The sequence below is a fragment of the Hyla sarda genome, chromosome 3 (assembly GCF_029499605.1).
Source record: "Hyla sarda isolate aHylSar1 chromosome 3, aHylSar1.hap1, whole genome shotgun sequence".
Taxonomy (NCBI): Eukaryota; Metazoa; Chordata; class Amphibia; order Anura; family Hylidae; genus Hyla; species Hyla sarda.
The window spans coordinates 413,590,181-413,605,311 of record NC_079191.1 but is presented as its reverse complement, the minus strand read 5'-3'; the positions used below and the strand labels follow the sequence as shown (position 1 = coordinate 413,605,311).

General features: G+C 45.6%; 1 protein-coding gene across 5 annotated transcripts in view; it reads right to left on the bottom strand.

The window, feature by feature from the left end:
- LOC130362997 (ADP-ribosylation factor-like protein 6-interacting protein 4) overlaps positions 1–15,131 on the bottom strand; it is a 58,737-nt gene that overhangs the window by 40,001 nt on the left and 3,605 nt on the right. For 3 of the 5 annotated variants that reach the window (XR_008891675.1, XM_056568240.1, XM_056568241.1), the window contains exons 2-3: positions 9,098–9,157; positions 6,034–6,171 (exon numbers count right to left, since the gene is read on the bottom strand). Coding sequence is in view for 2 of the 5 variants with exons in the window: in XM_056568240.1 (XP_056424215.1) it covers positions 6,034–6,171; positions 9,098–9,155 (196 nt within the window). In the remaining 3 variants the exon portion in view is untranslated. Of the gene's footprint in view, positions 1–6,033; positions 6,172–9,097; positions 9,158–15,131 lie in introns of those variants that run through there. The other 2 variants (XM_056568239.1, XM_056568238.1) reach the window with 1 other exon arrangement.

Sequence of the window (15,131 nt, the reverse complement as noted above, 5' to 3'; positions counted from 1 at the left end):
ATCCATGTAAGTCTGTGTTCGACAAGCCGAGGCTCTCCAGCTGTTGCAAAACTACAACTCCCATCAAGTGCATGACTGTAGTGCAAGATGGGAGTTGTAGCAACAGCTACAGATCACCAATTTAGTTGGCTATAAAGAATGACAGTGGTCTGCCCCCTGGTGGCCCAACAACAAACATGGGAAAACTTCATGAGTAATCTACGGCACTTTTTTTTGGTGTGTTTTATTATTTTTTTTTTATGCTGCCCGTCAAAGGCATAAACAACATTTTCTTATTTTGTTCTTTGGTTGCTACTTTTGCAGCCACACATTGCGCTTTTGCAGTGTATTTGACGCTGCGGTGCGCTTCTGACCATCCCTAGAGTCAGTCTCCTGTATTGCCCGTGTGTCCTGAGTTGTCTGCTTGAAGCAGCAATCCACCGATACGAGCAGACACACAGAAATCTGCGAGTCACACGCACACATGTGCAGTATACTTACAGACATCGCGGCCACATAGCTCAGGAAGCAGGGGGAGCGACCGCAATGTGTGAGTACACTGCACGCGCAACTCGCAGATTTCTGTGTCTGCTCGTAGTGATGGATTGCTGCTATGAGCAGACAACTCAGGACACAAGGGGAATGCAGGAGGTTTACTCCAGAGAGGGTCAGTAGTGCATCTAAATCAAATACACTGCTAATGCTCTACATGTGACACTACCCTTCGGGTATGTTCAAATGGGCATATCTTTTGCAAGTTTCCTGCTGTGGCAGATTTTTCTGCAGAGGAAAATCCGCAGCAGATTATGGACCTTAAAGGGGTACTCCGGCGGAAACCAATAATTTTAAAATCAACTGATGCCAGAAAGTTAAACAGATTAATCTGATGTATGCTCCAGATGAAGTTCTTTTCTTTTTGAATTTCTTTTCTGTCTGACCACAGTGCTCTCTGCTGACACCTCTGTCCATGTCAGGAATTGTCCAGAGCAAAAGCAAATCCCCATAGCAAACCTCTCCTTCTCTGGACAGTTCCTGAAAAGGACAGAGGTGTCAGCAGAGAACACTGTGGTCAGACTGGAAAGAAATACTCAACTTCCTGTGGAGCATAAAGCAACTGACAAGTACTGGAAGGATTAAGATTTTTAAATAGAAGTAAATTACCAATCTGTAACTTTCTGGCACCAGTTGATTTTGGTTCAAACCATTCTCACCAGTGGAGAACGGGTTAAACCCGGCTAGTCCCAGTTGCTATGGGCAGCTGGGACCCATGGCTTATGCTGGCACCGGCAATCGGGCCGATGCTCGGCATTAACCCTTTAGATGCCGCAATTAAAGTTGATTGCGGCGTCTAAAACGAAAGTGCCAACTTTCGTTCAAATTCCAAAGTACAAAATTGTGCAATTTTGGTCACATCATAAACCATAAAGATATTAATAAGCGTTCAAAAAGTCTTATCAAAACAAAAATTATACCAATAAAAACTACAGACCTCGGTGCAAAAAATAAGCCCTCATACCGCCCCCATACACAAAGAAAAAAAAAGTTATAGGGGTCAGAAGAGGACAATTTTAAACATACTAATGTTGGTGCATGTACTGTATTTTCCGGCGTATAAGAAGACTTTCAACCCTGGAAAATGTTCCCGAAAGACGGGTGTCATCTTATATGCAGACTGCAGCACCTGCCGCGATGTCATCCAGCCCCCTCCCCCTCTTTTCGGGACACAATGATGTCCCGGTTACCTTTCTGCGGCCCGCCTTAACTTTAAAAACGCAGGGGCCGCCGGGAGGTAGTGTACGCAGGGAGGTCACTGATGTCCGTGCGTGCAACGATAGCATCAGCAGAGCAGAGCAGCGAGGACACGCTGCATGGTAAGTTAACAGCACGTCATCTTTGGTGCTCCGACCTCCGGTCCCGGGACATACTGCTATGACCTGTAGGCCATAGCAGTAGGTGATGACCCCGGACCGGAGGAGCGGTGGTCGGAGCACTGAAGTAGGGCAGTACACAGACATACAGCCTCCAGCCATACATTGTATATGGCTGAAAGCTTAATGTCTGTGGGGGCACACTGCCTACCAAATGTGGGGGAACTATACAGCCAACCTAATGTGGGGGGGGGGGGGTAAACTATGCTTCCAACCTAATGTGGGGAGGAAAAATACTGACAACCTAATGTGGGGGAACTATACTGACAACCTAATGTGGGGGGGACTATACTGACAACCTAATGTGGGGGGGAACTATGCTGACAACCTAATGTGGGGAGGAACAATACTGACAACCTAATGTGGGGAGGAACAATACTGACAACCTAATGTGGGGGAACTATACTGACAACCTAATGTGGGGGAATTATACTGACAACCTAATGTGGGGGAACTATACTGACAACCTAATGTGGGGGAACTATACTGACAACCTAATGTGGGGGAACTATAATGACAACCTAATGTGGGGGAACTATACTGACAACCTAATGTGGGGAAACTATACTGACAACCTAATGTGGGGAAACTATACTGACAACCTAATGTGGGGAAACTATGCTGACAACCTTATGTGGGGGAACTATGCTGACAACCTAATGTGGGGGAACTATGCTGACAACCTAATGTGGGGGAACTATGCTGACAACCTAATGTGGGGGAACTATGCTGGCAACCTAATGTGGGGGAACTATGCTGGCAACCTAATGTGGGGGAACTATGCTGACAACCTAATGTGGGGGAACTATGCTGACAACCTAATGTGGGGGAATTATGCTGACAACCTAATGTGGGGGAACTATACTGACAACCTAATGTGGGGGAACTATACTGACAACCTAATGTGGGGGAACTATAATGACAACCTAATGTGGGGGAACTATACTGACAACCTAATGTGGGGAAACTATACTGACAACCTAATGTGGGGAAACTATACTGACAACCTAATGTGGGGGAACTATGCTGACAACCTTATGTGGGGGAACTATGCTGACAACCTAATGTGGGGGAACTATGCTGACAACCTAATGTGGGGGAACTATGCTGACAACCTAATGTGGGGGAACTATGCTGGCAACCTAATGTGGGGGAACTATGCTGGCAACCTAATGTGGGGGAACTATGCTGACAACCTAATGTGGGGGAACTATACTGACAACCTAATGTGGGGGGGGACTATACTGACAACCTAATGTGGGGGGGAACTATGCTGACAACCTAATGTGGGGAGGAACAATACTGACAACCTAATGTGGGGAGGAACAATACTGACAACCTAATGTGGGGGAACTATACTGACAACCTAATGTGGGGGAACTATACTGACAACCTAATGTGGGGGAACTATAATGACAACCTAATGTGGGGAAACTATACTGACAACCTAATGTGGGGAAACTATACTGACAACCTAATGTGGGGAAACTATACTGACAACCTAATGTGGGGGAAACTATGCTGACAACCTAATGTGGGGGAACTATGCTGACAACCTAATGTGGGGGAACTATGCTGACAACCTAATGTGGGGGAACTATGCTGGCAACCTAATGTGGGGGAACTATGCTGGCAACCTAATGTGGGGGAACTATGCTGGCAACCTAATGTGGGGGAACTATGCTGACAACCTAATGTGGGGGAACTATGCTGACAACCTAATGTGGGGGAACTATACTGACAACCTAATGTGGGGGGGAACTATGCTGACAACCTAATGTGGGGAGGAACAATACTGACAACCTAATGTGGGGAGGAACAATACTGACAACCTAATGTGGGGGAACTATACTGACAACCTAATGTGGGGGAACTATACTGACAACCTAATGTGGGGGAACTATAATGACAACCTAATGTGGGGGAACTATACTGACAACCTAATGTGGGGAAACTATACTGACAACCTAATGTGGGGAAACTATACTGACAACCTAATGTGGGGGAACTATGCTGACAACCTAATGTGGGGGAACTATGCTGACAACCTAATGTGGGGGAACTATGCTGACAACCTAATGTGGGGGAACTATGCTGGCAACCTAATGTGGGGGAACTATGCTGGCAACCTAATGTGGGGGAACTATGCTGACAACCTAATGTGGGGGAACTATGCTGACAACCTAATGTGGGGGAACTATACTGACAACCTAATGTGGGGGAACTATACTGACAACCTAATGTGGGGGGGACTATACTGAACCTAATGTGGGGGGGAACTATGCTGACAACCTAATGTGGGGAGGAACAATACTGACAACCTAATGTGGGGAGGAACAATACTGACAACCTAATGTGGGGGAACTATACTGACAACCTAATGTGGGGGAACTATACTGACAACCTAATGTGGGGAGGAACAATACTGACAACCTAATGTGGGGAGGAACAATACTGACAACCTAATGTGGGGAGGAACAATACTGACAACCTAATGTGGGGGAACTATACTGACAACCTAATGTGGGGGAACTATACTGACAACCTAATGTGGGGGAACTATACTGACAACCTAATGTGGGGGAACTATACTGACAACCTAATGTGGGGGAACTATACTGACAACCTAATGTGGGGAAACTATACTGACAACCTAATGTGGGGAAACTATAGTGACAACCTAATGTGGGGGAACTATGCTGACAACCTAATGTGGGGGAACTATGCTGACAACCTAATGTGGGGGAACTATGCTGACAACCTAATGTGGGGGAACTATGCTGACAACCTAATGTGGGGGAACTATGCTGACAACCTAATGTGGGGGAACTATGCTGACAACCTAATGTGGGGGAACTATGCTGACAACCTAATGTGGGGGAACTATGCTGGCAACCTAATGTGGGGGAACTATGCTGGCAACCTAATGTGGGGGAACTATGCTGACAACCTAATGTGGGGGAACTATGCTGACAACCTAATGTGGGGAAACTATGCTGACAACCTAATGTGGGGGAACTATACTGACAACCTAATGTGGGGAAACTATACTGACAACCTAATGTGGGGGAACTATACTGCCAAGCTAATGTGGGGGAACTATACTGCCAAGCTAATGTAGGGGGAATTATCCTGACAACCTAATGTGGGGGAACTATACTGTCTACCTAATGTGGGTAGTACCTAGAGGGGTAGTCTTATACGGCGAGTATATCCCAAACTCTATATTTTAACTGTAAAAGTTAGGGGTCATCTTATACGCCGGTAAATACAGTAGTTATATTATTTTTAAAGTAGTAAAATAAATAAAACCTATATAAATTGGGTATCTTTGTAACCATATGGACCTACAGAATAAAGATAAGGTGTCATTTTTACCGAAAAGTGCACAGCGTAGAAACGGAAGCCCCCAAAGTTACACATTTTTTTCATTTCACCCCACAAATTATTATTATTTTTTGTTTGTTTCCCCGCAGATTATGTTATAAAATAAGTAATGTCATTACAATTACATTGGCGACGCAAGAAACAAGCCCTTCACCTTCTAAAAATCATAACTTGTTCAACTTTGCACCTACAGACCCATATAAGGGCTTGTTATTTTAAAGCCTGTAAATTACGATGTTGGAAATACCGATTTATTGTGGATTTCTTAGCTTTGACCTTAAAGGGGTACTCCGCTGCTCAGCGTTTGGAACAAACTTTGGAACCAGCACGCCCCCCTCCCATAGACTTGCATTAAGGGGGTGGGGCGTGACGTAATGAGGGGGCGGGACTATGACGTCACGAGCTCCCAGCGCCGGCTTCAGCGTTCGGAACAGTTTGTTCCAAACGCTGAGCAGCAGAGTACCCCTTTAATGGGGGGGGGGGGGGGGAAGTAAAAATCCCCAATACATTTTCAGTTTTGGATCTGCAGCAAGATCCCAATTGTGGGTTTTCTATACTTTATTCTTTTCTTCTTCTACAATATCAACATAATCTGCACTAAAATTTGCAGCAGCAGTAAATCTCCACCAAAAACCACACAATTGGGGGTGGATTTTTTTTACAGAAACACTGTTGCTTTTCCACAATGTACCTGCTCAGTATAATACGAATGGTTTGCCTGGTGTCTAATAATCCTTACCTTGGCTGCTGGAGCTGCTTCTGCTACTGGAAGATGATGATGATGATGAGCGTGAGGAGGAGGAAGATGAAGCGGAGGATGAAGACGACACAGAAGATGATCTGCTCCGGCTGCGTTTCCGTTTGTCCTTTACTCTTCCTGGGAAACACAGAGGACATATAGAACTATAGAAACTGTGCCATATACTGAAACATTCATATTTTTTTAAATCTGTTTCTATCTTCTGACTGTGATTTTTTGTACAATATTATGGGGGAAGCCATATTGCCTGAGCTCCTGTCTATCAACAGCATTTAGATCAGGGCTAGGCAGATTTGTTAAAGGGGTTATCCAGGAAGAAACTTATATATATATATATATATATATATCTCAACTGGCTCCAGAAAGTTAAACAGATTTGTAAATTACTTCTATTAAAAAATCTTAATCCTTTCAGTACTTATGAGCTTCTGAAGTTAAGGTTGTTCTTTTCTGTCTAAGTGCTCTCTGATGACACGTGTCTCGGGAACCGCCCAGTTTAGAAGCAAATCCCCATAGCAAACCTCTTCTAAACTGGGTGTTTCCCGAGACAGGTGTCATCAGAGAGCACTTAGACAGAAAAGAACAACCTTAACTTCAGAAGCTCATAAGTACTGAAAGGATTACGATTTTTTAATAGAAGTAATTTACAAATCTGTTTAACTTTCTGGAGCCAGTTGATATATATCAAAAAGTTTTCGCCTGGAATACCCCTTTAAGCTTGTTCTTTTCTGTCTAAGTGCTCCCTGATGACACCTGTCTCGGGAACCGCCCAGTTTAGAAGAGGTTTGCTATGGGGATTTGCTTCTAATCTGGGCGTTTCCCGAGACATGTGTCATCAGAGAGCACTTAGACAGAAAAGAACAAGCGCAACTTCAGAAGCTCATAAGTACTGGAAGGATTAAGATTTTTTAACAGAAGTAATTTACAAATCTGTTTAACTTCCTGGAGCCAGTTGATATATATATATATATATATATATATATATATATATATATATATAAAAAAAAAAGTTTTTTTCAGGATAACCTCTAAGATTCCAGGAGCCAGCAAAAAAGGAAAACATTTTTTTTTATAAAAAAAGAGTTAGGAGCAAAGATGCCCCAAATCACGTAACATCACTACGCAACGTGACATTATATGATCAGTCATTACTGTCCCGCTCCCCTTTGTGTCACAGTCATTAGTGTCCCCTCATGTCACAGTCAGTACTGTCCCCTCCTCTGCTCCTGTGTCAGTCATAATGAGGTGTTTCCCAACCAGGGTGCCTCCAGCTGTTGCAAAACTACAACTCCCAGCATGCCCGGACAGCCTTTCGGCTGTCCGGGCATGCTGGGAGTTGTAGTTTTGCAACAGCTGGAGGCACCCTGGTTGGGAAACCCTGCTTTAATGTCTCCTCATATCCCCCTGTGCGTCACAGTCATCAGTGTCCCATCATCTCTCCCTGTGTCTCACAATTATTAGTCCCCTCCCCGTGTGTCATAGTTATAAGTACCCCCGTGTGTCAGTGTCCTCTAACCTTTATTTAAAAAGGAAAAAAAATTAAATAAAACCGTTTTACCACTGCCTCCATTCCCACGTTGATCCCCCATTCTGCCTCCAGTGTTCAGCAGTGGATGTCTTCAGTCAGCACTTTGGCGTCACGTGAATGCCTTAGCCAATAAGTAGGCTCAGAGGTCCCTAGTACCAAGTTTCACCGCTGATCGACTGCAGTGGTCACCTGACGTCTGCTGCGCCTATAACGCTGAAGCGCCGACCACAGGCAGAATGGGGAATCAGTGCAGGAATGGAGGCTGAAGTAAAACAGGCTTTTTTTTGTTTATTTTTTTTAAAGGACATTTTGGGAAGAGCTGACAAAAACCTGGGCGCCACCATGAAATTCTTTGTCGGCATGGTGACCTGGATTTGTTAGTCCTGGTTTAGAAAAATGCTTTACAGCAGCAACGGATTGAAACATTTCACTATGGGAGCACCAGAGCTGCCATAGAGAATGCTGACCCTAAACTTCCTGCAGCGGGGAAATTCAGGGCCCCATTCTAGAGATGCCTGGGGGGTCCCCCGTAATCAAACACTTATCCCCTACCCTGTGTATAGGGGATAAGTTTCTTTAAATGGGCACTGTCATGAATTTTTTTTTTTATATGTTGTAGTACTTATGTACAGCATATCTCTAATATACATCAATTATTTTTTGGGTGTTTAAAATATTGTATTTGAAATCCGGCCACTAGGGGTCTCCCTCCTAGTGGCCGGCTGCAGTCTGCTGTGACGTCACTGCTGAATTCGGACCGATCCAGGCTGGGCAATCGGTCCGAATTCAGTCAGCCTGCGCTCGCTCCCTTGTCCGTCAATCAGACAGGCGGGAGCGAGGGCTGTGAACGCGGGGGCTGCGCGCATTGGCTCACTGGCCTCGAGCACCGCCCGTCCCCGCCCCCAGCATGTACAGTCTGGAGGCAGTGCGCGCACAGAATATCAGTGCTGCGCTGATGCTCCAGGACTGTACATGTCCTTTTGGGGTAAGTCTGATCTGAGGTCCGGGGTCTCGGCAGAGAATTTTGCACTGCATGTCCGGCAAAGCTCCTATACTCCTCCTCCCTGGATAGCACATGTAGTGAGAAACAGGGAGGAGGAGACCCCGGAGCAGCCTGCCGTGCGATTGGCCACTCATCTCTCGACGGGAGAGCTGCATAGACTAGGTAAGGGCAGAAGCCGAGCGCTGCATAGACTAGGTAAAGGCGGAAGCCGAGCGCTGCATAGACTAGGTAAGGGCAGAAGCCGAGCGCTGCATAGACTAGGTAAGGGCGGAAGCCGAGCGCTGCATAGACTAGGTAAGGGCGGAAGCCGGCGCCCAGCAGGCTTCAGTGACGTCTTGCCTCCTGGGGAAGTCTGCTTTCTGCTCAGCCTTATGGCCATGAAAAATTTGATTTAGAAGGTAAGAATTTTTTTTTAAAGGCAGGTAGGGTGTTAAGGAGAGATAACCAATAGGTAGGGACAGAAAAAATAAATAAAATTGGTGGGAGCTACTCTTTAACAGACTATAGCTTACCTCTATCTTCACAGGACGATGAAGACCGGATCCTTGTCTTGTCCCTTTTGCTTGACATGCCTGCAACAGAGAGGACAATTCACTGACTGCTATAAGACTAAAGGGGAGAGTTATTCTCTGCGCCAGCGCAGTGACTAAATTGCGACAATTTTTTTTTTGCACAAACTCAATTTTTCTAAAATATTTTTTTTGTACAAAGCCGGAGGAGTTCCCACAACCCTTTTTCTGCTTATGCAGGGAAGGGAATGATAAATTACCCCCTAAGTTTTATACATTACAAACGGCAATGTCAGGCGTCTGGGATGACACTTGTATTGTCTACCTCCTACTTCCTAAAGAGAACCTGTCATCACCTTCATGCTGCCCGAAACACAAGTCATGGGGAGGTCTCTAGAGGCTTCTTCCATCCTCCCTTCATTGTTGGCTCTCTCCCTGCTCGGGTGAGAAGCCACCATGGACCGCCCCAATGATTCATAGTTCATACAGCATGAAAGTGATGATGACAGGTTCCCTATAACTCCCTTTTGCTGGCAGGAATGCATTAAAGGGCTAGGCCCCCAATTCGCAGCATTTACCATATCTTCACAGGACAGGTGATAAATGTGGGACCACCAGAACCCCCAATGATCAAATGACTGCCCATCCCCAAGTCTCCTGTACATATGGAGCAGTAGTAATGCCCATTCACTGAGCTCGCTTCATGTACAGGATGCAAGTGTACGTTTTGGTGCGATAAAGGGGTACTCCACCCCTAGACATCTTATGTCCTATCCAAAAGGATAGGGGACAAGATGGCTGGGGACCCCCCCCCAGACATCGCTCCGTGCCGGAGGACTGGCGATGCCGAGTGAAGGCTCGTGACATCACAACCAAGCCCCCTCAATGCAAGTCCATAGACTTGCATTAAGGGGGCGTGGCCATGACGTCACGAGCCTCCGGCGCTGCACCAGACATTCTAAATGAACACCGGGAACAGCAGGGAGATCGCAGGGGTCCACAGCAGCGGGACCCCCGCAATCCTTTGGATAGGGGATAAGATGTCTGGGGGAAAGAGTACCCCTTTAAGTACCAGGGCACCATTTATGTCCAGGGGGTTAAATGATTTTAATATACCAGAGCAAAGTTTGTCTGGCACTTCTGCAGGATATACAACAGTTCCACAAGTAATCTCAGTATCTTAGGACCGGAGCTGGTGATCATCATCTGGAGGTGCAAGATGTCATATAACGTAGTTCATGCAGGCAAAAAGACAGAGGATGAAGACAGTCGCACTCACTACTCTGACCGAAATCTTCTTTATTCAAATGGTTTCAGGTACAGACACAGCATGTTGCGGAAGACACTGCATCCACAGTTTGAATCTCCCGCCACTTTTGGAGCTCCGGCAGCCGCACACTGCACTGGAGCTTTGCTGTGTCTGAATTAATGTTAGGTGTCGGGGTGTCTCTTTTAACCTGCTCTCTGCCTCATAGTGGGATGCTGGGTCGCCCATCTTCTGTGTGGTAAAGTATCCGAGTTGCGACTGCTTTGGACTGGTAAGTGACGTTTTGCGGATCCAACCCCACAGACGGAACATTCACAGCGAGACACCGGAGACCCGTGGTGCACATCCTCCTGTTTCCAGGGAGCAGCACGTTTTCCGGCGATTCCCCGGTGACCCGGCACGATCAGCCAGGTATATAACGGCGTTGAGTGGGTCACAGAGCTTGGATGGTGCGGCTGAGGTATGCGGATGTACAGAGCCCCGGATGAGACAGTGAGCGAAACGTCAGGTTCAGTGTGTGGCTAAGTAGGTCATTTCTCCCACTGGGGATTTATGTCTATCTTACTATTTTGATTATTGTATATAATTTACTTTGTAATTTATGTCATTTCCTTTTGGGCATTCTTTTATTATATGTACTTGTGGGTTATATGCCACAATTTGAGAATGGATCATAACATGTCTTCCCTTGCATTGTGTGTTATATACTTTATCTTTGCCACCGATCCTAGTTTTGGTCCACTGTGACTATCATTACTGTGTCTGTGATTTTTTTTTATCTAGTTTTTTGTGCTTTTTGTATTAATAAAATAGTTTGGTAGGAAACAGCTCAAGCAGATCAAGATAGCCACATTAGGGTACGTTTCACACACAATTTCTGACGCATATCACAAACATATGTACAAAACAAGATACATTTTGTTAATTATCGTTTACAAGCATACGCTCATGGCATTTTATACCGTTCATACGCTCATGGCATTTATACCGTTCATACGCTCATGGCATTTTATACCGTTCATACGCTCATGACATTTTATACCGTTCATACGCTCATGGCATTTTTACCGTTCATACGCTCATGGCATTTTATACCGTTCATACGCCCTGGACCTTTACACTGTCCTTACGCTCAAGGCATTTATACCGTTCATACGCTCATGGCTTTCATATTGTTAATACGCTCATGGCATTTATACTTTTCATACGTTTATCGCATTTACAGTGTTCATATGCTGTAGCATTTATATTGTTCATATGCTCATGGCATTTATTCTGTTCGTACGCTCAGGACATCCATACTGTTCATACATTCATGGCATTTATAATGTTTATGTGCTTGTGGCACTTATACTGGTCATACACACATAGTATTCATGCTGTTCTTACGCTCATGCCATCGATATTGCTCATACATTCATGGCATTCATACTGTTCATACACTCATGGCGTTTTTCACACGCTCATGGCATTTATACTGTCCGTACGTTCATGACATATAAACTGTTCAGGTGCTCATGGTATTTCACCTGTTCAGGTGCTCATGGACTATATACTGTTGATATGCTTGTGGCATTTATACTGGTCATGCGCCCATAGTATTTATACTGTTCTTACACTCTTGCCATTTATACTCTGCATACGTTCATGGCATTCATACTGCTCATACGCTCATGGCATTCATACTGCTCATACTAGTGCTGGGCGGTATACCGGTTCATACGGAATACGGAAAAACATTTCCTGCACGATATGAATTTTGCCCATACCGCAATACCGGTTGGGCCCCTCTCCCCCTCAAATGAGTGAATTATCCACCGCAGCGCAGGGAACTAATCATATGTGACCCGCTGTTCTGCTTTTCTTCCGTGCCCCAATGAATTATCAGCTGCGCGGTCCCCACATCATGTCTACCGCTTGCGCTCCTCTGCTCATCCTCCTATGAGTTGCGGGCCGCTGGTGCTAGAAATCTGTACTGTACTACAAATAACGTTTCCCGGGCTGCAAAAATAAACAAAATAAACTTTAACTCACCTTCCGACCTTCTTCGTTACCGGCCTCACGGACCCTACTCTGCGGTCCTGGGGATGGGAACATCACAGAGCCGTCAGCCTATCACCGGCCGGCTTCATACATGACAGTGCGCTCAGCCTATCACCGGCCGCAGCGATGTCCTGCCCCGGCCAATGATAGGCTGGCGGCTCTGTGACTTTCCCGTTCCAAGGAAACAGCAAGAGAACCGCAGCGCAGGACAGTGAAGACGGTACCAGAGCAACGGGGGAACATAGGCAGGTTAATTAAAGTTTATTTTGTTTATTTTTGCAGCCCGGGAAACTTTATTTGTTGTACAGTACAGATTTCTAGCGCCGGCGGCCCGCAACTCATAGGAGGATGAGCAGAGGAGCGCAAGCGGGTGACATGATGTGGGGACAGCGCAGCTGATAATTCATTTGGGGGGGGGGGGGCGGGGTTGGAAGAGAAGCGGCGCCCAGGACACATATGGGGGGGGGGGGGAATACCGTTAAATACTGTGGAACCGCCATCACTTACAAAAATACTGTGATACACGTTTTTGCTCATACTGCCTAGCTCTAGCTCATACGCTTATGGCATTCATACTGCTCATATGTTCATGGCATTCATACTGGTCGTATGCTCTTAATATTCATACTGTTCATATGCCCATGGGTTTTACTGTCTATATGCGTTTTTTACTGTTCATATGCTCATAACATATATACTGGTCATACGCTCATGGCATTCATACTGTTTCATACGCCCATGGCTTTTATACTGTTCATACACTCATGGTATTTATAGTGGTCATATGCTCATGGCATTCCATACATTAATGACATTTACACTGCCAATATGGTAATTAATTTATACTGTCATTCGCTCATGGCATTTACATACGTTCATGACGTATGCATACATAAGCATACTGTTCATACGCTATTAGCATTTTTACGGTCATACGCTCATGGCGTGCATATGGTTCATACGCTAATGGCATTTACATACGCCTATGGCATTCGCACTGTTCATACACATAGTATTTATAATGTTCACACGTTCTTGGCTTTTACTGTTCATACGCTCAGGGTTTTCTACTGTTCATAAGCAAATTGCAGTTATGCTGTTTGTACGCATGGCTTTTGTGCTGATCATTCGCTCTCGTTGTTTATACATCCATTGCATTTATGCTGCACTTGCACTCTTGACGTTTGTACTGGTTATGCGCTCGTGGTGTTTGTGCTGTGCATGCGCTTTTGGCATTTGTTTTCATATGCCCGTGGCGTTTTTCGTGCTGTGCAGGCGCTTGTGGCATTTGTGTTTCATGCGCCCCTGGCGTTTGTGCTGTTTGGATGCTCGTGGCATTGGTGCCATACAAAGGTGCATGGTGTTGGTGCGCTCATGGTGTTTGTGCTGTGCATACGCTCAAAGTATTTACTGTACAAAGTGATTGCTTCTATGCGTTGCATGCCTTTATATCATACACACGCTCATACCATTTATATGGCTCATACGCTTATAGTTTACACTGTGCTCGCGCTTGGGGCTTATGTTAGTTATTTCTACAAGTACGGCTGGTGCTTGTCCGTTCTCATGCTTGCAGGAGGTGATCTGTGCATAGCATATATTCCATGCTTTGTTCATATTATTTATGTATATTTTGTATTTATCTGGGGCACATTGTCTAGTTTACCCCAAGTAAATTACAGCATTAAATACGGGGAAGGTGTTCATAGTATCTTTCCATAATGTTCCCACCATGCTTTAGGCATCATAGAGCACACACGGCATGCCTGCAGGGGAGGTACCATTTAGTTATTGTTGCTAACACGTCTGCCAAAGCAATATCCTCATGACACACAGGCGGTGGTTACCTTTCATGCCTAACATGTCTACTCGGGGGGAGGGAGCGCTGCATAGTTATTGTCCCTGACACATTTCGCAGCAATTGGTTGTGACACATAGATGGTTGTGTACCCGTCAGCAGGGGATGCACTATGACTGACACAAAGCACTGACATACTGACATAGGTGGTTGTTTACCCGTTATGCCTGCCACGTCTGCAGGAGGAGGCACCACGCAGGTTATTGTTACTGACATGTCTGTCAGAGCAATAACATTATGACACGTGTGGTGCCTCCCCCAGTAGACGTGGCAGGCATAATGGGTAAGCACCATTATGCCTGCCAGGTCTGCAGGGGGAGGTACCACGCTGCTAGTTACTGACACGCCTTCAGAACAATAACATTACGACACACGTGGTTGTTTACCCGTTATGCCTGCCACGTTCGCATGGGGATACACCACATAGGTTATTGTTACTGACACTATTTCAGAGTATTAACTTTACTACACATAGGGGTTGTTTACCCGTTATGCCTGCCACATCAGCAGGGGGGTACACCACGCAGGTTATTGTTATTGACACATCTTTCAGGGCAATAACATGCCAACATATAGGTGGCTGTTTACCCGTTATGCCTGCCACATTTGCAGGGGGATGCACCACACAGGTATGGTTACTGACACGTTGATTCAAAGCATAACCTCTCGATATCAAGTGCTTAGATATTCGTAGTACCTGCCACGTCTGCAGGGGGATGCACTACCTAGGTTACTCTTGACACTACTTCAGGTCTCAAAGCTAAGGGTATGACTGACTGTGTATAGTCAGGTCTCATCCTCAGGTAAGCTGTTACACGAGTCTCATGTAATCTACAGGTGAACTTGGATCACAAGGTCATCATCCTCAA